The 23,606-nt window shown below is 34.0% G+C and overlaps 3 protein-coding genes across 8 annotated transcripts in view; 2 read left to right on the top strand and 1 right to left on the bottom strand.

The window, feature by feature from the left end:
- Window positions 1–23,606, bottom strand: part of Ten-a (Teneurin-a transmembrane protein) — a 155,851-nt gene that overhangs the window by 80,212 nt on the left and 52,033 nt on the right. For 3 of the 6 annotated variants that reach the window (XM_081982261.1, XM_081982262.1, XM_081982263.1), the window contains exons 3-6: window positions 20,370–20,584; window positions 13,148–13,357; window positions 4,939–5,145; window positions 3,020–3,175 (exon numbers count right to left, since the gene is read on the bottom strand). In XM_081982261.1, coding sequence (XP_081838387.1) covers window positions 3,020–3,175; window positions 4,939–5,145; window positions 13,148–13,357; window positions 20,370–20,571 — 775 coding nt within the window. In that variant the 5' untranslated portion in view covers window positions 20,572–20,584. Of the gene's footprint in view, window positions 1–2,318; window positions 2,981–3,019; window positions 3,176–3,236; window positions 3,349–4,938; window positions 5,146–10,927; window positions 11,427–13,147; window positions 13,358–20,369; window positions 20,585–23,606 lie in introns of those variants that run through there. The other 3 variants (XM_081982265.1, XM_081982266.1, XM_081982268.1) reach the window with 3 other exon arrangements.
- LOC145730842 (endoglucanase-like) lies at window positions 7,349–8,478 on the top strand. Its single transcript, XM_081982285.1, has 4 exons — window positions 7,349–7,505; window positions 7,640–7,816; window positions 7,871–8,098; window positions 8,158–8,478. Exons 1-4 carry the CDS (start codon window positions 7,469–7,471, stop codon window positions 8,415–8,417), a joined length of 702 nt encoding a protein of 233 aa, XP_081838411.1. The 5' UTR covers window positions 7,349–7,468; the 3' UTR covers window positions 8,418–8,478.
- Window positions 11,564–13,025, top strand: LOC145730843 (endoglucanase-like). The gene is made up of 4 exons (XM_081982286.1): window positions 11,564–11,724; window positions 12,207–12,383; window positions 12,451–12,678; window positions 12,731–13,025. The coding sequence occupies exons 1-4, from the start codon at window positions 11,688–11,690 to the stop codon at window positions 12,973–12,975; spliced, it is 687 nt and encodes a 228-aa protein (XP_081838412.1). The 5' UTR covers window positions 11,564–11,687; the 3' UTR covers window positions 12,976–13,025.

Genomic DNA, 23,606 nt, shown 5'->3' with positions numbered 1-23,606 from the left:
GGTAAAAAATTTACTGATAATCATTACAGCCGCATTGCAGTACAGTTACCGTTCAACTGTTAAGAAATATTACGGGCAAAACGTCTAAACTTTACAATTTGAAAGCGAACAAGTTTTCGCCTTAATAAAAATACAAACTACAAAATTGCGCTCGTTCAACTTTCTTACGTCTCATATCTACTGCGATTCAATATCTTCAACTTTCTAATATTGAACCATCAAAAGTGGAATATTTCAGAGATTCTTGGGTGTAATATCAGTCGGACATAACCAACAAGACGGCGTCGACGTAAACGGCCAAAAAGACGCTTTTCAGTGCGATGCCACCGAGTTTACCGGTCAATACACGGGGATGTAGTTAACCCCGTTTACACTGCGAGGTCGCCACCTCTCGGTTCAATTCGAAATAGGTCATCCAAGTCTCTTAAGATACAACTTAAAGATAATCAGTTTATTTGGGTTTTGTTGTTGTAAATTATACAATTTACTGAACATCTCTGACAAACCTATAATTAAACTTACAAGAAGAGAAGCATGCTACGCTTAGATAGACAAAATAAGTTGAATCACAAACATGAGAAGATTCGTCTTATTGCAACAGCATGCAACAGGTTTTCTTTTTATTTTTGACATCACAAAGTTTCTTTTAAATTCCAATTTCACAATCTGGCAGAGTATATTTGGAACATTTTCTAATTTTAACTACAAAAATACTCCCCCATGCATATCAAAGTTTTCGCACCTTAAAAGCATTTTACATCAATTCGTTAGCGCGCTTATCATATTTGCTCACACCTTTTCCACCGCGTTGGATTTCCGTTTTAGTTGAGGTTCTCGTACTGAGTTTGACTTCCTCTGGAATTTTATTCCGCCATCCAGATTTAGGACAGAATATGAGATTTAAATGTTTAGATAGTAGGTGCAATTTTACCGCAAATATTTGCGGAAAATCTTTGTTAGTAGTTCTTTCTAGAATAATGAATTTACTGGCCGATACTAAATAATTTCTTCTAACTGGCAAAAGGAGTTCAATTTTTAGAGAGTTTCTCTGGATTAACGTAAGAAAAAAAAATTTTGGTTGATTTGAGGATCGAATAATAATTAGTCAGTATAAAGGAACATAGAACAGTAAAATTAAAATGTAAGAGTCAAACGGGCAACTCCCTTTTGAATATTTTTACCAAATAGAAGCCAATTTTCATATTTTGCTTTATGACAGCAGTCGCAACGTCCCGTTCCAATTTTTAACTGGAAGCAATTTAAATAAATATCCACAACGGCAGTCGCAGATGCAGAACCGCGTTTTAAAAATATTAATCTCTATGAAGCAATAAAATGTCTGCCGACTTTCAAAGCGAGCCGTCGTTTATTTAATTTGTTAAATAGCTGCTCTTCCCTTCCAAGTAAAGCCCCATCACTAAGTGAATTGTCGTTCAATAATTTGAATGTCAGATGAGTTATTTAGTAATTATCGTACAAAAACACATTTTATTACCGCAAATTGCATTTAAAAATAATCCAAAAACTACCTTTTTAATTTATTAGAAGAATGGTACTTTTACGTGAAAACCCATAAAATCTGAAGTAAGACAGCTCAATGTCTTTTCAAACTAACCAAATTAAAATGAATTATTGATGTCATATGCAGACGGAAAGGTTCTCTTGGAAAACGCCTTTTCATAGAGAAAGTCTTTTAAAACGTTCTTTTCATCCGGAAACGTCCCTCTAGAATATATCTGTTTAAATTGCCACGAGTTAAAAATTTGAATAAGACGCGACGAACAGACTGTAAAGGAAAATGTAAAAATTAGCCTCTTTTCAAAGTATTTTTGTTGATATTCGCAAATTTTATATTTTTCCGTTGATGGCAGACCCTTAAGCTCTCAAAATAAGTATTCGTTTTCAAAATGTCGGTTTAGATTCTTTTTATGAAGGGTTTCAGTCTGTATTGTTTTACTTATTTGTAAGCTTAATGCTAGACTTATTTACGAATATGTGATTCTTTCTATAGTTTATTATTACAGGGTATTCGCCTTACAAAAACAAGGGCGACTAGATGGAGATGATTTATTCAAACCACAATTTGTCATTATACATTTTTGATAAGCCGTTATTCCTATAAGAGTGTCTAGACTGAAAATGGTTATAGACGAAGGGCATATCTTTTATTTTCTTATCTACGCTTCAGTTTTGTGGTTCCTAAAAATTATGAGGGTACATGAAAAAGTCAATTTGCACTTGAAACATTTTTTTTTCGACCCCTATCGTATCCATCAATTATTGATTTAATCCCGTGTTTAGTAAACCAGAGAACGTACCTCCCAAATGAGGCAAAAACGTGCGGAGTTCCAACCTGGACGTGTAGCAATGAATCCTTTTTAATTTAGGTCCCAGCAGGGGGTGACTGCTGCTCCGCACCGGACGGGATTCACAATCACTATTAATGTCCCGCTAAGTGGCAATAAAGTTTAGAGACATCGAATTAGTATGCATCGAACATGTTCCCTGGGAAAATTACGCGACACGGCGACCAAACCCGGCCGTCCTTCGCCGAGAATTGAACTAACGATGTCACAAAGAGCTGCTTGTTTGATTTAAGGTGGGATATATGCGATCTAATTTGGTTGCTTGATGTTCCGGTTGACATAATAATCAGACGGGCTCAAATTTGATTTTAATGTGCATGATTCTAGTTAGGGTGCGCAACACAGAACGTCCACGGTTATTCCAACCAGTCCAAATCCAATAATTGCCAATAAGTAAATTCGATCAGAGAGAGCATAATTTCACAAAAAGCATAATTTCTGAGATAAGAAAACTTCTCTAAAGTAAGTATACTTCGAGCCTCACTATTGGATGATAAGTCTACATGTGCAGCGTTTGTGTAAATCTCAGCACAGTGGGTAGTAGTTTATGATTGATCAAAAAAAGCAGCTTTTAGCTTTAGACCAATTATACACAAACTACCCACAGTGCTGCTTCCATTATTAGTTTAAAATCATCAAAAATTTGCAATTACCTGCTGGTAGGTACTGAGTTTCTTCGCTTGAGATTACGTCTCCATTATTCGGTAATTGATATTCTGTCATTCGTCGTAATGTTGCTGAATGCAGTGATCCGCCTCGTGGTGGAATTTCTGGTGGTGCCGGTTCCGGAGGAGAATCATCAGCAGGATCTGTAATATAAGTACTTTCTGTTTGGCCTAATTGCTTAATTAAGTTTAGTACGCGTTTTACTTTATTTCCCCGTTTGTGGTAATATATGTTGGTGTGCAGAGTGCTCAAGCATATACAACGTTCTTTAGCCTACATAAACAGGGTATTGTTGGAAACTACACGTACAATTAACAATGATTCTCGACAATTTTAGTTCTCGGACCAGGAGATTAAGTAAACACTGTTGAATTTTAATGAGTTTCACAAAATAACAGAGCGATGCAAATATAGCGCCAACGACATGTAAATTTATACAAAATTAATACTGTGTTATGTAAATATTAGGAAAACGCTTCCTGTTTTTATGGCTTTCATTTTGCACCGAAAAACTTTCCGATGGGTGTGCTTTGTCACGATCTCCCTTTTCCAGAAAAGAAAATCATTTCCATTTTTGTCGTTTTTAGGCTCCTCGTCCCTGTTCGATTGAATTTAGTTTCATAGCATTTCACCGTGTAAAACTACAATGGACCAGACCAAGGCTTGAAATTCCTTCGGGAATAAACGTAATCCAGTTAACTGATGCGAGAAACTTGTTCTGGCGCCACCTATCTGGATTTAAGTCAATTATGGCTGCTCATTCATTAGCATAACTTTCTTGCCGCAGCTAATATCATTGTCGAGCTTAGTGTCGTTTGAAGCTGGATCCACCCTATAAACCCAAAGTTCAGGGGGTTCAAGTAGATTACAGAGCAGGAGCAAGATATCCACACTACCGAGCATGATTCAATACCGATTATTGGACACGTAAAGTTACTAGAGGACTTTGAATCAAGTTATCACCAAGTAACTGCCATAATAAACAACAGAGTTATTTTAGCAAGTACATACTTTTCTTTTACGATATTTTTATAATTCAAGAGGTCATTTACATTACTTATTATTGATATTATATTTTATCAGAAAGCATCGTTTTTAAAAATAAGCTACACACAATGGATACTTAATTTGGTACATGCCATTATGTATTAGATGTCAAATGTATTGTTCGTTGATAACGTGAACATTACGTGATTTAAACTACCAAGTAGCAATAATAAATAAACAGACTCTTACTTATTTCTCTTATAAATGCATATTAAATAATCATCATAATAGATTCGTTAGAATTATGCGTAAAACATTAGCTAATTGGACAAAGTAATGTGCCAGGCTTGCACTAAAGACACATAGACATACAAATTGTTTGGAAAAACATATTTCACGAAAAATGATCGGCGATTATCTCTCTGTATAATATTTTTGATTTTCAAAAAATTTGGAAAAAATAATCTACATAAAATTGCATTAATTTCAATTGACATGTAAAAAAAAATATAATAGTATATTACGTAACTAATGCTGTAAGAAGCATTTTACGCAGTATATAAAAAGTTAGGAGGGTGTGTAACTCTATGAGTGCGTAAAATACCTTAGAGCAGGTGTAACATACTATACTTTACCTACGACCAAGTGTAAAGTCGTAAAGACGGTCGTAACGTAATGGAAAACTATGCGTAATTAGCTATTTACACTGAGGTCGTAACATACAAACCGTTATTTTTGAAAGTTATTACACAATTAATTGAAAAATCGTTTCTGCTTTAAAATAGTACATTAATTTGCGTTTAGTAGTAACTGCCTACTATCTAATTACCACTTTATTTTCTATAGAATGAATAGCAATAATTACTTTATTGAAATATTGTTAATATCGTATTTGATTGAAATAATTTTAGTTACGTACCATTGCTGAGCCTTCTTGAATGTGATTCGTGATAGGAAATGTCGCCGTTCGGTTGCAATATATTATCGTTGCCGTTGCTATTGCAGGAAGTTGCACTGCTACTCGATGTCATTCCGCCCATTCTGTGTCGCCTTCCTGTACGACCCAGCGTGGTGTTGTTTGATAACGTTTTCTTGTTTCCGGTCGCGTATATAACTTCTCCTGCAACTAAACAAATTGCTCCTTAAAGGCCTAATTGCTTGCAAGTTTGTACAAATTTCTTCTTGGGAACAAAATAGAAGGAAACGACCTTGATTATCGTGTCCAATTTTAGCTCCCCGAAATCACGAATTACATTGTTGCCTGAAGTACTATAATGAAGTACTAGGACGTGTTTGGAAACAAAGACAAAAAGTATTATTAGGTCTAGACAATTTATTGACGCAAATAGTAACCAAGCGAACATCTTCAAGTGTTTTTTTTTTTAAGTAAATACTTTTGAGATATATTTTTACAAGTGACAAGTAGACAAGCGCGTGAAAGCATATTTTTCAATTTGTAAAAAAAAAATTCAAGAAACTTAGTAAAATGTTATAATATGTTTTTTCTAATTATGGCATATAAAGTGACACTTTTCAAAACTGATTAGAGTGACAAAACGTTTTACTTTATGTAACTAGTTACATAAAGTATCACTTTATGTAACTAGTTATGAAAAGTTAATTTCATCACTCCCTGTTTTTATGCATTTCCGTAGAAACATATGGGCGACATGACCATAACATGTCGTTGTCACTGTTTATACAAGGTGCTATGAAAGTGAATATTTGTGTTAAATCACTTTAAAAGATGGTTTTTACCGCTTTTTGGTCAAAATTAGAAAAAATTATGTATGCAACACGTTTCGAAAATGTCTTATTGTGTAACTCATTTAAATTGTAGGACCTCGCTGCGCTCGCCCTACAAACATTCATTCGTTACACAAAATCGATCTTTTCGTAACTGGTTACATAAATAGCTATTATATCACGTAAAATATCCATATGTCATCTAATTTTTAGTTATTTAATAAGTTACTTGCTGTGACAAAATTTACGTTGAAACTTTTTTTAAGAGAGTAGTTTTTGAAGGCTGAAAAAGATAAAAACAAGACTGAATGTCATCAACATTGTTGTAAGTTTTAAGATGATCGATAACACAAATCGAATGATCCTTCACGTAACACTTCACTACATGAATTACCTAATAGACAATACTATCTTTACCTTGAAAGGTAAACAAAATCATGAAGTATTCTAATCCAATAATCGATCACTTTAACAATCTATAATTAAACAGAGTATGTTAATTTCTCAGTTTGTTCAAACACAAAAAAGAATGCCGGTATAAGCCGGCAATTTAATCTTAATTGTTTTAATTGCCATTATTATTAACATCTCATCAGGAATATCTTATTATTTGTTTTGTCTACAACAAATTTGTTTTAAAATAGTAATTATATAAGCGAGGAAAATTTAAAATCAAAGATGGGTAAATTGCTGATAAAGGTTTTTGACAAGACGAATTAAGAAAGAAGAAATAATATAAAAAAAATCACAAATTAACTAAAAAAAAATTTAATAAGAGGAAAACAAGTTTTAAAACAACAGTTAATGATAGTTAATAAGGATTGATATTTTCCAATGATTAAAAGTAAAAAAATGAAAAATGTTCATAAGAAATTAGTTTATATTTGACTCTGAAAATTGGATGCAATTTTTATTTCAAAATTAAATAAGATAAGGGACAACCGGCAACATGTTTCCTACCAAAGGCAAACCGAGGTAAGCCAAAAACATCACCCCAACATCAAAGGAATTATGCCGGCTGTTCCTTCTTGTTAAAAATAGCTATTCCTTGAAATAGTCTTGATTTTTTTGATAACCTTTTGTTGTGTACTCTTTTGGACAGCTTAAAAAATGTAAGAAACTACATTTTTATAAAATCGTGCAAAACAGTACACATTTGTTTTGTTTGTCAATTAATCAAAGAGAGCCTAAAAAACAATAAAATAAAAAAACAGGCTGTCAATTTAAATTTTTGAGACTTGACTGAACTGACGTGTGGTATCGCAAATTAATAGATGAACTCGTGTGATCACCACATCGCAATGCTTCCCACTCGTAAATATAAAAGTGCTCATACCACACTAGTAATGTAAATAACTAATGTTAAGTTGAGCCGTTTATTTAAAAAGAATCACCATTTACAAAAATAACATGAGAAACAATAAACAGAGTAAATAAAATACTCATTCAGGTCCGACTTGTGAAATGAAACAAAAAAAGAGTACTGGTTTGAGTCGGTTACGATTGCTAGTAAAAAGCACTACCCGTTTCATGTCTAATGATAATCAAAAGGTAAATAGATTTCAAGAATAAGTCTGGCTATTATCGGTAACGTAGTCATTATGTATTATTATTGATAAGCAAAAAAAAATGGTATATAAAGGCAAATCATATTTTGTGAGACCAAGAAGTATCTGAGCTACTACTACAACAAAACCACCAAGATGAAGTCTTTTGTTCTTGCTATTATTGGTGCTTTGGGTAAGAACATTTATTTTTGTATCCAGAATAAAAACAATGTTATCACTTGAAAAAGTCGATATTTATTCTAAATTTGGAATGTTAATAATTTGTATTAGTGGACAGAATTAATTTAAGCGTTGTCTTTATTCTAGCAATTAGTGCTGTTCATGCCGTTTTGAGTGGATCTGGAACCACCACCCGTTACTGGGATTGCTGCAAACCTTCCTGTGCCTGGAAAGAAAATGTTGGAGATCTTGACCCTGTCAACTCTTGTGCTGCTGATGGTGTTACTCGTGTAAACGCCTCTGTCACTTCCGGTTGCGATTCTGGTAAGGTATTTTTCAGTTATCCAGAATACATTCATTGATATATCTTATACATAGGTGGTTCTTCTTATGTATGCAATAACCTCCAACCATGGGTAGTTAACGACACTTTGGCTTATGGATTCGTCGCTGCTTCTTTCACTGGTGGTGTCGATAACAGCTACTGTGGTATTTGTCTTAAATTGACTTTCACCGACACTTTGGAAGGCAAAACGTTCATCGTCCAAAACATCAACACTGGAAGTGACTTGGGAACAAATCAATTTGACGTTCAAATGCCCGGAAGTAAGACTCTCTCTTTTTTTCTGCAATATTCAGTACATTTTTAACACTTTGGTTATCAGGTGGTGTCGGAATCTTCACTTTGGGTTGCTCAACTCAGTGGAACACTTCATCTACCGGTTGGGGTGCGCAATACGGCGGAGTTTCGTCCGAATCTGACTGCTCCTCTCTTCCTGACGAACTTCAATCAGGATGCGAATTCAGATTTGAATGGTACGAGGATGCTGACAACCCTGCAGTCACTTTCGAACAGATCGAATGTCCCGATGCGATTACCAGCGTTTCTGGAATTGCCAACAACGACCTGACCATTGGAGATTAGTTATTACTTTAAGAATTGTATATAAATACAATGAAAATAAAAAGAAAAGTGTAATTAGTAATTCAGTAATTTTTTTGTTTTTTATTTAGTGTAATATGTGCAACTGTTTGCATATGTTAGTTTAACATGACGATCGAGTCAAATTTGATTGTCAAACAACATAAAAGCTCTAAAAATGTTGACAGTTATTGACATTCTTAGACTAGTTTAGTGTAAGGAGAGCTGCGTAAAATTAAAACTGAATTTACAGAAAAGTATTTTGAAGAGAAAGATTTACATATGTATTATGTATACATCTTATAATGTATGTAAAACTCAAAACTGCGATGCTATATTAATTAAAATTATAATTTTCTTGAATTAAGCAAATTTATCTGTAAAATGATTCAACTTTATATTAGGTTAGGTTAGGTTAGTTTAGGACATTTGATCTGGCATTAATAATTCTTGCAAACTAAGATGTTTTAACTGAAAAAACAATAGAGTACAGAAGCTTCTTTTGGATCATTATCTACGGGTTTGTATATTACACAACAACTTTATTACATATTTTCCTAGTGTTCAGATTTATAGAAATACAAGGAAAAAGATCAGTAGGAAGAAGACAAAACTCCTGGCTGACAGACTTAAGAAGATGGTTTGAATGTACCTCAGTTGACATCTTCAGAGCTGCTACATCCAGAATAATGATTGCCAATGGCGGATTAAGAAGAAGATTTATATTATGATTTTTCTCGTCCTGTTTAACACCATTCAACAACATATAACTAATCTCTGGCCAAATCCAAATTATGAGAATTACACACTTAAAAAATAAAATTATGTACATAATGTTGTACTGAGTTATATTTAGAATAAAGTGCCTTTCAAATGAATTAAATCCTTATCATTTTAACTTGCTGGTTAATATTATTACCTTAAAATAGTTACTAATTTAAAAAGCTGCACGTGTATCAAAACAACCAACTTCATCGCAATTGCATATTATGAGTAGCTACTTACTGAAAGTCCGGTTTGATTTAACATTACAAAATATTGCGGATATTTTAAGCTAAATTGCAGAAATTAAACTATTGTAAACCTCTATGATTCTGTGTATTTATGTTAAAATTTAAAATATACACTCTGTTAAATATAACCTTATTTAGAGACTTCTTCCGATGGTTAGTTACCTTGTCAAAATGTGCAAATTGGTGGCTATATTCAAGATGGTTTTTAAGCCATGAATTGTAAAAAATGTTATTGATCATGCTTATGAAACAAATTTAAAAAAACACAATAAAGTACTTTAGTCAAGTATCATGATGGTTAGCTGGATCCCGGATCTTAGACCCGATTGGGCCGGATAGTGGAAAATTACATATCTAGTTTTTATCAAAAAGTAAATAGATTTTTGAAATAACGCCAATCTTTATCGTGTAAATTACAATACAACATTGTTGATAAGCATGTTTTTTTTATATAAAAGCCCTGTCGAGCTTGAGAACACTAAGATTTTGAGCTTCTACAACTACTATTCGTTGCTGTCGGTTTGGGTAAGAATATTTAGAAATAATTAATTTCCAGAAATAATAATTTTTGTAAAAAATATAAGAAGACAGATTTAAAAAAAAACTGGTGACATAAAACTTTTACTGTTTTTACCTTTTTATTATTACTAATATAAAAATAATAACTAACTAAAAATTGTGACCCGAGTGAAGAAAAATAAAAACATAAACAATATGAAATATGACATAGAGAGTTTTTCTCTACTCTACATATTTTAGAGAGTACGAGTTTCTTATATTTTAATATTGGAAAATTATATATTGATTAACACAACGAAGAGTAATTCCAGAAGTAGAACACACATTGACACATCGATGTCCAGTTGAAATGGATTTCATCTCATCTAAGTGATATTATCTAATCACAAATTTTTACGTTAAAGGTTCGTATCTTATCAATGTATTGTTAAATAAATTGTATATAAAGGCATTTTGTTCATTGAGGATAAGGTAAATGACGATCAGCAACTTACGAGACTTACTTGTGGGATATAACCAAGCTTAATTTATTTTTTTTTAAACAATTTAATTGTTTGTTAAGTTATCTATCTCTATAGAGTGGTTTTAATATTGTAGGTAATAGTTAGTATCATAAAATTGTATTGAAATTAGAAATTTTAAATGAACGATAACCATTCAAGAGAGTTGAAAGCTTCAGGATGAATTTGTTGCTTTTTTAAAGAATTTTTGTAAAATGTATAATGTATTGTTATAATAAATTTACCAACGCATTTTTATATTCCTCTTGTCCAGCTTATATTAATAAGTGGTGACCAGCAAATGTTTTTGATGCAATATGAAGGTTCTTATTTTTGAGGTTGATCGTACATGTAACACCTTTTCAGTAGCTAGTACCAATTATGTACTGGAGTAAATTAACAGTTGAATTAACTTGTTTTCGTTTATTTTGATTACTTACCTGTAACGATCAAAATAATTCTGCAAAAAAGGATTACTTACTTCGAGAAAACTATATTTTGCATAGATATTCCCGAAAACACAACAACCTCATTCTAAGAACCTTCACGTGAATGAAAAGGGAAACATGTTTATATCCAATATTTCCTTTTATTGCTATTACAACAATTGAAGACATTTTACTAAAACATTTAACACAAACAAAGAAAAGTAATCACAATATGGCCAACAACGTGTACGAACGTAACCAAATAGCCACAAATTATTTCTGAAGTCTTTTAAATAAATATTATCGCCTAATTAGTTCTGACACAATATTTATTTTCAGAAACCACTTCAGTGTAAGTTATAACGTTCGAGTGATTTTTAAACAAATTTTAGTACATTTACAGGGTGACAGTGATAATAATTTTCATATAAGTTTATGTTAAATTAAATTCTGTATTACCGTAACTCATCCTGTACACCAAACAATAATATGTTGAAGGCACTCAATATTGATGTTAACGTTCTAATTTAAACCAAAGCATCATCCAAAATGTCTACACTTAAGACATCAAATCGCTTTTTTCCGTTCAAAATAATCCATAGAAAAAAATAGTAATCGATCTCGAATTTGTGACGTGTATCAAAACACTCAACTTGAAAATTATTTATCTTTCGGCAAATAGCTTTCAAGAATAAGGCTTACCTTTATCGGTAACAGTGTCAATACGTAACATTGTTTGATAAGCCAGAATATGTTATATAAAAGTAGGCCGAAAATGAAAAGACTAAGAACTGTGCCTGCGAAGAGTTCAAAATGAAGACTGTCGCTGTTGCTCTTGTTTGCGCTTTGGGTAAGAATAAAAAATGTTGTCTTATTGTATATAAAAATGTATTGAATTAAGTGCTTAGTTCTACTAAAAGGTATTTTAAACCGAAGGTTTACTAAAATAAGTAAAACTATGTACTTAGTAGAAGTAGTTTGTAAACCAGTAAGCTTATTAATCCCTAGTATCTGAGTGTTGAAAAATAAATGAAGATAAAGGTAGAAAATTGATTTTTTGAACCACGTTCTTTCAGTTTTAATTTCGTTATTAAAAATGTCATTATTGTTTCATAAATCTTTTGGTTTTTTAGGATTTAGGTACATGTTATTGAAATCTTATAAGAAATTTTCTAATTACTTATTTGATTAAGTCTTCGATGCTTTTACATTCGTTACTGAACTTCAAGTGGCTTTGATATCAATTAGTACGTCATCATAATAGAAATTTTCTGTTTAAGCTCCACTCACTTCCTATTATTAATTATTGTAAACAATTTTTTGTATTTACAGCTGTTGGTGTGGCTCACGCTGCCCTCAGTGGATATGGTACCACCACCCGTTACTGGGACTGTTGCAAACCTTCCTGTGCCTGGAAAGAAAATGTTGGACTCTTGGACCCTGTCGTGTCCTGCGCTAAAGATGGTGTCACCGTTGTAAACGCCTCTGTCCACTCTGGTTGTGACTCTGGTAAGATGGGTTTTGATTAAATAACCTCAATAGAAAAAAAAAACGGTTGAAATTTTTGAACTCAAAGGGGGTTCTGCCTACGTGTGCAACTCCCTTCAACCCTGGGCCGTCAACGACTCTCTCGCCTACGGATTCGTCGCTGCCTCCTTCACTGGTGGAGTTGACAACAGCTACTGTGGTATTTGTCTTAAATTGACCTTCACCAACAATTTGGCTGGAAAGACTTTCATCGTCCAAAACATCAACACTGGTGGTGACTTAGGATCCAACCAATTCGACATTCAAATTCCCGGAGGTAAGTTCATTCACTCCTATTAGTTGATTAACCAACCAACTGACTACTTCAGGTGGTGTTGGTATCTTCACCTTGGGTTGCCAAACTCAATGGGATGCTCCTTCTGCCGGATGGGGACAACAATACGGTGGAGTCTCCTCTGACTCTGAATGCGACTCTCTCCCTGAAGAACTCCAATCTGGATGCCACTTCAGGTTCGGCTGGTACGAAAATGCTGACAATCCCCAAGTTGAATTTGAACAAATCGACTGTCCCGATGAACTCACCAGTCTCACCGGAATTGTTAACAACCCATAATTTTATCGCTTTGTGAAAGTTGTGTTATTAAAACATCTCATTATAACAAACTGGTATATTGTTTTATTATTATGTCAACTCTACTACGTGTGATTTTTAAACATTAGATAAAGTTTTATACATTACAATATTACTTTATATTGAACTATATGAACTAAATAAAGACACTCACCATTAATGGTTCTCAATCTCTCGGTAGATGGTTGATAACTGATTCTTCTGGAATTTAAACTTTCCAAAGGAAAAGGTGATGCTTGACGATGTAAAGGAATTGGCGATCTGGGTGATGCTAGTTTCGGAGATGTTCCAGAGTACGCCACACAAGAATTATCGCCCACAACATCCTCTTTCTCTTCCGATCTGTAGTTGCGTTCTATATCATCTAGAACAAGGATTAAGAGATTCAACGTCGAATCTCTACAGATATAAAGGAAACCGTTTAAGGTGTTTAGCTTAATAAAACAGTAAATAAGGTCGACTGGCTGTATAAGAAAATTTGCATTGAGATTATCTCGTGACAGTTTCCCAAATTGAATTGCCAATTTACGAGTCATCCAGTGCCCAAAAAAGCGCTTAATATTCATTGGTTGTCAATATCGCGCCTTTGGATCTCCATATTCGCTATGTCAGACAAATATACTGTATTAGGTTTTGTGGAAGTGAACTGTAACAAGAAAATAAAAAATGAGTAATTGCATGTTTAAAGTCAAAGTATGCCTTAACCAATTTAAGACCCTTTAATTGAATGGGGGGGAAGAAATAGGATGATAAGCTAGTTAGTAGACAATTATATTTTAAATTAACTAAGGTGTTCTTGTAAGAGCTTCAAGCAGTACGTAAAGAAAAGAAAAGCGCACTTTCCAGCAAGCGGAGCACTGAGGCATCATCCCCTATGAAATTACCTGATTAAATTTTCATATTCAATCTTGAGTTGTTTCCCCGGGGGAAAACTCCAGACTGTGTTCAAGTTTGTACGGCTTCTCTCTCCGTTCCTTTAAATGTCCTTATCTAGCCCACGTTAGCCTTTTGCGAGAATTTATTTCATAACGAACCGGTTAACCTCCCTGATGTTAAAAGTAATTTTGTGGTCGTGGGATTCTACATATTATGTACCGGTGTTTTATTATGGCAGGGGTTAATAAATCTGACTAGTTTATGTGTTTTGCCTTTTGTTTGGGGGTGCAAATTAGTTCTGTTAAAATTACGTTAGCGGGCGTATTAATAAAGTTAAACATTTTGTGTTTGCATAAGCCTTGTAAAGCCGTGTGCATGACTTTATGTAGACGTGGGTGTAAGTTTGCAAACTTACATAGTGCACTAATGACAATGCCTGGCCAGTCCTAAGCCATAAGGATGAATATTTGATGTCCTGTTTATTATTACTACATGCTAATGAAATAATCCTTAAAAGACTCAAGGCAAGAAGAAGAAATTGAGTAAAAGTAATAAAATTGTTTTAAGTTTGTCAAGATGTATTTTACTCTTGAATATCGATTTACGTCATCCATCGTCTTGAAGACATTCCAAAACATGTCAAGCGAGAGAGGAGCAGCCATACTTATTACATTTATTACGCGACATTCCCTCCCTTGACTCAAATCCTTCATATTCTTAGAACTAAAGAAATGAAATTTTCCTGTGGAAAACAAGATATATATTAGGGTAATACGCTACGACTTTTGGCACCGACATGATAAAAATATTTTCATTTCGAGAGGATGTAGTCAGAGCACGCGCACCCTTAATATCGTTCTGATATTATTACGGTATCAGCATGTACCTTGGAATATAGATTATCGAATTATTCCCATTGCCTTCTAATACGAGCTTTTATTACGGAATATCATGATTTAACAAGGAATATTTTAAACCATTAAATTCTTCAAACCTGAGAATAATTGAAAAGCAGTTAGTCAACTGTGGCATGGTTTTCAAGTACCATTTTAGCTTCAGTATTGAACAATTAAATTGGAATTGTATCGTTTTATTGATTAGATTAAATTTAACCACTACAATAAAACGTGGCTTACAGAGTCTAATACAGCGATTTACTGGAAAGTGCTATTTTAATTACTACGGAGCTGTGGAGAAAATAGGTAGGAGCGATAAATTCCTTACGATCTTTGCTTAATCGTTGAATTAGTTTGGGAAATGTACCGGAAATATCGTATGATTAAAGGAAGCTTTAGACAATAATTGGCGGTTAGAGGTGTTGTACGGCATTACTCTGTAACTGATAAACTGAAATTTCCAAACCGGAGCCGAGAAAATCCTCACATATTGGCAGAAGTTTGTTCCGCCCCGTTATATAGTTAATGGTTAGAAAAGTCGTTAGAAAAAGAACACTTGACTTGTCTCTGTCCTATGAAAGACTTTCAACCTAGAAACTCACTCAAAGCTAAAAGCTACTTCAAATTAATGGTGTTTGAACGGTTTAGCTTACGCCTAGAAAAAGAGAGGAAACGTTCATTACTTTCTAGAAACTGGTTCTAGCCGAGTGCGCCTTAATTGCTATCTAAAAATATTTGATGAAACCTTAGAGTAGTTTTTTCGAAAGCCATTCTAGTTGCCAGGACAAACAGAATTAAAATTTGTGCCGCTTTTTTTTTAAATCAACTTGACTTCAGCAAAAACTATTCTTCAACTTTTTTCCATTTTTCCACCTTCCGAAGAGACAGTTAAAGCTTATCTCTATTGATTATGGCCAAGTAAGACAAATTACAAGCAAAGAGTAAAAACACTGGTATTGATAGTGATGATTCCTAACTCTGAAAGATTTTGGTACTTATTCCTTGTTTGCTATACTAGTAGATTAGTAATTGTTACCCCATTACTGACTTCATTGCCAATACGTAGGTGAAATGCTTTTCAGTGATACTAAACAGAAATTAATTGGGACTGAAAATGTCTGGATGCAAGATATCGACCATTATACTCAAGTGAGTCGTATATTTTGTAGTCGCAGTAATCTCAGGTCTCTAATTAGTTCGAAATGCAAAACGGGCTTGTTGACGTCCTTTGGCATCTCGACAGTCTCTTGTAATTAGAACGCCATGGGGACGCTATAATTGACATTTACAGGCACTATCCGATTATCGAGGTTCCGGTTTTTTTTTGGTATTTTGTTACGAAAACGGGGACACAAAATATGTTAGCATGCATTTTGATTGAAATGCACAACTTGGCACCAGCGTGCATTCGAACAAAATATGAGTAATCGTAAACCAGCGGGATTTAATTACGGCATCTGGACAGTATTTCTGCTAGAGTTAGGATTTACCAAAGCCAACAAGTTCCCATGAGGAAAGCGTGAAAAGAGAAAAATCGATGACCCGCAGGGTGAAAGGGTATAATTCCCTAGAAAGAAAACAACTGTAATAACATCAAACATCGTGTTCTCCAGGGTGTATTTCGATTGGACTCGGTGGTTTGCTGGAACACAAATCGTGAACGTGTCACGTTAAGCACGTGGACTTTGTACAGCTAGCGGGGTGTCAACCCCGTAAAGCCCATCTATCACGGCACCACTCGACGCTTTATACTTCAAGTTTCTTTCACATACTGAGCTTATGGTTGGAGCATTATTGAAAAGGTGAGCGAAACTTTGTCTTCTCAAACAGGCTAATTTTTGTGTTTTCCACAAATACTATAACCATAGGCACTGACTAACATCAACCATAATTCTTTTGGGTTTAAAACAGGATCAACTTTTTTGACAGCAGAAGTACTAGTCCAATTACACTGATTCTCATGAGAAAAGTAAGAAGGTCTACCAGGATGATCAGTCAAAATCAAAATCACCAACCAGCATTCTAATATATCCAGGTACTTTAAATACATTATTTCAAATTAGACTACTGGGCTGGCAGAAACAAATTATTTTCTAGCTCACGTACAATTCACATTTTAGCTTCTCGCCTAGACTCATTAAAAATACAATAATCCAACAATAAACATAAAGAAGTTTTACTTGTTTCCAGACAATTTCCCCTCGAAATAATTGGTCACTTTCTCTTTCCTTACACAGACCTGCGGGGTTCGATTTCCTTATACACCGCACCGCAGGATTACAATGCCCTTATAATAAATATTTAAAGACCATTTGTCAAAATTAATAATCCAGGGCCCATTACCGACCTAAATACACCGTCCGTATTCCTCATATCCATTACAGTTTTACCTTAATTTACATAAGGTAGGCTGACTAGGCTTACCGTAAATGTAAACAAATTATTGATACAATGTAATTTTATCAGGAGTATTTTAAATGTTCTGTCTTGGTAATTGATGGTCAAATTCCTTGTAACTGTATAACGTTGTTTCCTACTAAATCCATGGGTAGCTACTTAATACAGTAAGGAATACACGGAGCAATATCAATTAACCCAAACTTCTTAACCCCTCAATGACGTTCGATCGATCCATATCCAGCAATAATAAATTTGACGGGAACCCTTATAATCTCGCCTATATAATTATCGTCAATGTGAAATCAGATTGTAATATTGGTGCTTTACTGCACAAACTAAGTCTTGCAATTAGAAAGCTTCGACAACATTGTAATTGACTTTGCCAGGGAAATAAGCTAACCAGAGGCTTTAGCCTTGTCAGATAGAATACTCGATTTAAGGTTAAAAATACACCTACACTAGCGCTGTTGAGTAGTTGTTGAGTGAGTTGTTAAATACAGGGTGGTCCAGTTTTAAATGTCAATAATTCACCAATCCATAGCCAATTAAAAAATAAGTTGACATTCATTATGTCATTTTCCTGCAAAGTGCTTCCTAAGGAAAATACAGTCCTTCAAATTTCTGTTTAAAAAATCGTTTTTTTTGTCATAACTGTCAGACCGTTGGAGCAATATTGATCAAATTTGGAACAAGCACTTTATTACACGTTATTACGGTCAAAGACCCAAAACTAACCCAACCCAACTTAAAAATTTTCTTGAAAACGGAAAATTCACTTAAGAAGTTTAAAAAATATTATTGTAGCCAGTTTTCATAGTTTCCAGACAAACTAAAAGACCTTAGATTTGAAAATTGAATTAGAAAAGATTTTCAGAAGCTTAAAAATTGTGTTTGTAACCAGTTTTCATGCAAATCGAGAGACTTTAATACTAAAAATTGACTTGTAGACATAAAAACTACTTTTTCAAGAATTTGTTACTACAAATTCATACATTTAAACCTTAAAAATTGACTTAAACCCCAAAATGTGACTGAACTAATAAAAAGTGACATCAGAAGCTTAAAATTTGCATTTGCAGTAAGTTTTCATAATTTGAAGACAAATTTCAATATTTTAGTCTTGAAAATAGTCTTAGATGCAGGACATTGACATTAGATTCATGAAAATTGTCTTGAAAACTAATTTTTCGTGCTTTTTACTTTGTTTTTCATTTTCTTCGAATTCTGGACTATTTTTAGTGCTTCAAAACTGCTTTCAGCTTGGAAAGTCGAGTTTCAAGACTATCTTCACCAAGTTATTGGCATAGCAAACTTAAAAAACAATTTTTACATTCTTCATAGACTTAAAATGGCATTTGAAGCTTTCACTATTAAATCGACTTCTAGACACCTCAGTGCTAAAAATTCGGGTATTTCATAATAAACTAGACTGTTTTTAGTGTTTTAAGGCTGTTTTCAGTGCCTCAAATCGAGTTTCAAGACTATCTTTACAAAGTTTTTGACTTATCAGGCCTAAAAGCCAGTTTGTCCACTGACCATAATCTTGAAAATGTTATTTCAAGCTTCTTCACTATTAAATTGACTTCTACACTCATAGGTGCAATAAATTGTAGCATCTCTAAGAAATTCAGACTGTTTTTAGTGCTTTTTAAGACTATTTCCAAAAGTCAAGTTTCTTCAGTAATAAAAGTAAAAAATGTTGGTACCAAATGCTACAATAATAGTCTTGAGAACTAATTTTTAGAAATAAAATAGTCCGAAAATTTAATTTACTTCTAGACTTGTTGTCCAGTCCAGAAAATTGAGTTGTACACCAATTAAAGTCTTGAAATTATACTTTTGGACTCTCTTTAGTCCTACTAAGGTCCGTTCTAGCATTAAAAGTCAACTTTTATATTATTTTTAGTAGTAAAAAATGAGTTTCATGCACAATACAATCTTTGTCTTGATTTCCGGACTTTTTTTAGTTCTTGAATGCCAGTTTCAGACACTCAACCAGGATGGCAGTCTGAGAAAGCGAATCATAAGACCATTCCTAATAGTAAAAAAGTTTTTAGACTATTCAGTACAAATTTGGACTTTCACAAGTCTTGGATGTTCAGTTTTAAACTATAAAAGGTTTTTTTAAATTGAAATTTGGAGGATTGTATCTTCCTTAGGAAACGTTTCTCAGAAAAATGTTTGATTAGCTATCAAATGGTGAATTATTGACACTTAAAACTGGACCACTTTGTATATTTAAATTCTCTTGATGTTAATTAAAAATCAAGTGCAGATATTACAGCCACCCCCCACGAAATTTTCATAAAAATATGAAATGACTCCAATACATATGTGCTAACATCGTAGCTGCATTTGATTGATAGGAACACCCCTCAAGTAAAACCAATCAACCGTCCCCACATCAGTCTTCAATCACTCGTTAGCCTTTATGCTTGCATGGTTTTCTAAGGGTTTGCGTCTATCTATCTCTGTTCTTCCCTGTAATTCCCGATACATCAAAGCGCAGTCTGACAAGTTATTTTCCATCGAGTTAAAATTATATCGAATTGTTTGTTGTTTCCGTAGATTATAAACTGCGAGCTGGTGTATTAGTGCAAATAAATACTCTGAGAGTTTATTGATTTAAAAGAAGTGCAAGAGAAAAACTAAAATGTTGAATATCTCTCATCAAAACAAAAGGGAACAAACATTGTTAGTAAGTTTTTCAACAAATGTTTAATGGAGTCAATGCTAATTGCTGTTAACAATTTTACATTAAACCTAACTATTGCATTTTAGTGAATTTTCCCATAAAGGAGGCGTCACTAAAAAATATTTAAATGTTAAAACTTGTTCCCAGTTGGAGGGCATTAGCTTAATGCCTCTTGAAGCCGCCAATTAGCATTTAGCTGAGTGCAAGTCTGCTGCCAAATTATAAGCCAAATCCCCCTCAGGTATTTTAAAGTGCATTTCTCACAAAACGTGAGCAGTTTGGAAACGGGCGCTAGAATAAAAGTTAGCCAGGAAAGGGAGGGACGATCTAATTACCTATTTACAATCACCCCTATAATCTACCTAGGGGAAATTACCACCTGCGTCAGGTTGATTTGTTGTCGACTGAAATCGATAAGATGATCCCGTATGAGCAACAGCTAACTGATTATTAATGAGCTTTGCCTGATTTCATTAGGCTTTACGACTAGACTAATGGTTCGAACTTACCTTTAAATTCTTTTTGGGCTTGGGCCAACAAGGAAGCGAAAATTTGACTTTCGACTGGTCTGGCAATCTCATCGTCACTAGAACTGCAGGTACGTTCGTTTCGCCATTCCAGGCTGCGTTGTCTTCGCATTCCAGTCAGTTCCTTGTTCGAAGGCTTGCCCCTTCTATTCCAGGAGCCTCCACCTCCTGATCTTTTGTTCATTTTGTTACGTCATCTGAAATAATTTAAAAAAAAACGTAAGCAGTTGTGCCAGAAGACACTTTTAAACTTAAACAAATACTAAGTAAATAAATTACAGTTTGTTTGATTTAACTTAAGTAGAAGTAAACTCAAACATTTATCGTAATGAAAGAAAACATTTTCAAAGCATTGGTATTTAATTTTATTAGAGAGAGGGAAAAAAACACGATTCAAAATATAATAGACATTTCCTTTTTTTCGTCCTTAAAGCTGTTACGGAAATTTTCTGATCCTCCTTCGTAAAAGTCTGGAAGTGCTTCTTCCAATTATTGGTTTCCTGTATGACCGCGTAACCTCCGGGAATAATTGAGAGGGTTCTCCTGGGAATTTCTTATTACGCCCCGACTCTGTCAACCTTATGTGTATATTGGATTTTTATCGAGTGCTAAAATTGACTTTTTCGATCCTGTATTGAGAGTCAGTTCATTTTGCTGTTGATCCATGAGCAAATTGATTAGTGTTAATAAATTCTAATAGATAGTGTTTGGGATGTGTATGCTAAAGCAAAACAAGCAACCCAACAGGCTTGCCAAACGTCAAACCGCATTCGACAATAAGTAATTTAGTTGTTACCCTAATTGCCTCAAGCTATGACATTATTGCCTTCAAAGGGTGCATAAAATTGTTTTGTTGACCATCGCAGGAAGGGTTCAAATGTTTTCCTATTTACCCAACAACGGGGTGAAACTGCAATAGCGATTAAAGCCATAGGGCGTTAGAAATTAATTCGCCGTATTAGATTCTGGTCAGGAAATTCAAATTTTATCAAATTAATTTCTCCAAATTCGAACAGGATTCACGCAAGAATAGATAGGAGCTTTAATCACTAACTTATCTAATTTCCTCGCACACCAAGAGACTTGCATAAACAAAGATACAACCATAAAAAGACTTTTCTAAACAAATGCAATTAGACGACAAAACAACCTCAGAGTAAAGTAATTAGGAAATCGGTCGAATTACTCATTAAAATAATAGAAGTAACTTGGTAAGCCGGAGGAAGCAGAAAAAAGGACGAGCACAATTAGATAATGAGCTTAAAAGTTCCTAAAGGAAAAATACTTTAGGCAGTTTATGCGGCACTCTTCCAAATAAAAACAAGAATGATATACGAGAAGTCATTTAGATTTTTTTTTGTAAATTTACTGCCTCTGGAAATCAACTTGAAAATTGCCAGAGCAAGTTCGTAAATTTTGAAAGAGAATAATGTAAATTTTCTTTAAAACCGTAATGAATCAAAATTGGGTACGATTTAAGTTTAACAAAATCTTGTTTGAAGCATTAAACGCTAAAGAAATGTATTGTGTTTTGCTTTTTAAGAAGAAAACCGATGGATTTTTTAATTGGACTTCTAGAGTGTCAAAACTGAAAACAGCCAAATAATGTTTCAGTCAAACTTATGTTTATAAGTTGACTGAAGGTTTGTACTTTAAGCCAAGCTTAAGTGTGGTTCAGACTATGTAGAATACAGTGTGAACCAAGCTTAATTTGTACGTTTTAACTCTTAGAGTTGTTGAGTATAGATGTCACCAGATGTTGCACAACTGTGGCAGTCACTATTCTTTTCCCTGACTACCTGGGGCCAACCTGGATTACCTGAAGTTCCACGGCACGACGGACTTTTTTTGGTGACGTAAAACCCAAAATTTGGATCACGTCGGGGTTACCAAATTGTGGGTATTAATGTCCACAAATAAAGGGAGGCAAATGAACGGCTGATGAACGTTCGAGTCAACAACAACAATCACAAAACGGTTGACGAACACGTCACCAAACAAAAGTCCATCGTGCCGTGGAACTGGTGGTAATACCACTGGTAATCCAGGTTGTCCCCAGGTGGTCAGGAAAAGAAATAGTGACTGCCACACCACAACTACTATGTTTACAAACATTTGTCACTAGTCTGTATTAACAACATTATTGCCATTTCTATATGATTTCCAGAACAATTAACCACTATAATAAAACGATCAATAATAAAATCTCCCTCAAGACTTTGTAAGATAGAAAAAGACGAGTTCGAACAAAGCAATTTTCTTCAATCAGCATTTTCAAACTTCAATCATTTATTTGTTCCGCCGATTCTCTTACAATCAGGTATTACTGGAGTGTATTTCTCCCCCGAGTTCATATTGAGCCAAGAGTGAAACTAAATATTTTACGTAATGTTGAGTTATTACCAAGAGATTGGAAAAGCGGCGAAATTCGAAAAATTGCCATCACTGAAAAATACAATTTTGCAATGTTGCAAGTCATTCTTAATGCAATTTATATTGGAGAAATCTTAGACCCCTCGAGTTTTGCCAACAGGCCAAGCGGGAATTTCAGTCTCGAAGATAAATTATTAACGTTTTTTCTTCTTTTTAAGCAATAAAAACTAATTAACAGACTTGAAATATAATCTCTATTCTCTGACACAGAATACTCCACTGATGACTGCAGAAGTAAACCCTTTAGTGGAAAAGAAAAAAAGGTAATTTAATCTTTAAATGGAGGCATAAGCCGACAAACTCCGCATCGTTTGAGGAACACTCAAAAAATTTATGCCGTCGTAGTAACAAAGAAGCAAGAGCATTCTCGGGAAACGCTTGTAATATCTATGAAATTTCAGCTTCCTTTTAAAAGAAAACCTCAGACGCTCAAAATTCTTTCTCGGAGAAAGTTTACTTTGTATTAAATTTGTTCTAGATGGATGCGCACGGGAAATGCTTTATTACCGGCATTGCGTCTTCCAATGGCAAAATGCTAATTACTACGGGAAACACCACAGCATCGTGAAAATAATGTTCTCATGAATATATTCTAGACGGTATATAATGGCAATCTTGAAAACAAAAAGACGTATGTTACAAAATATAAAAATCTTGAATTCTTCAAAAAGACAGGGTCATAATTAATAGAAAAGTATTTGTATATTTCCAATTATCTAACAAATGCTCTTGGATGCCTAAGTCACAGATATCAATGTGACCTTTTGCGTTTTAGTGATAGTAGGT

This window comes from Ips typographus, linkage group LG6 (genome assembly GCF_016097725.1).
Source record: "Ips typographus isolate SLU linkage group LG6, UJ_Ityp_2.0, whole genome shotgun sequence".
Lineage (NCBI taxonomy): Eukaryota > Metazoa > Arthropoda > Insecta > Coleoptera > Curculionidae > Ips > Ips typographus.
Note: the sequence above shows the minus strand (reverse complement) of the source record. Positions and strands in the feature narration are given on the sequence as shown.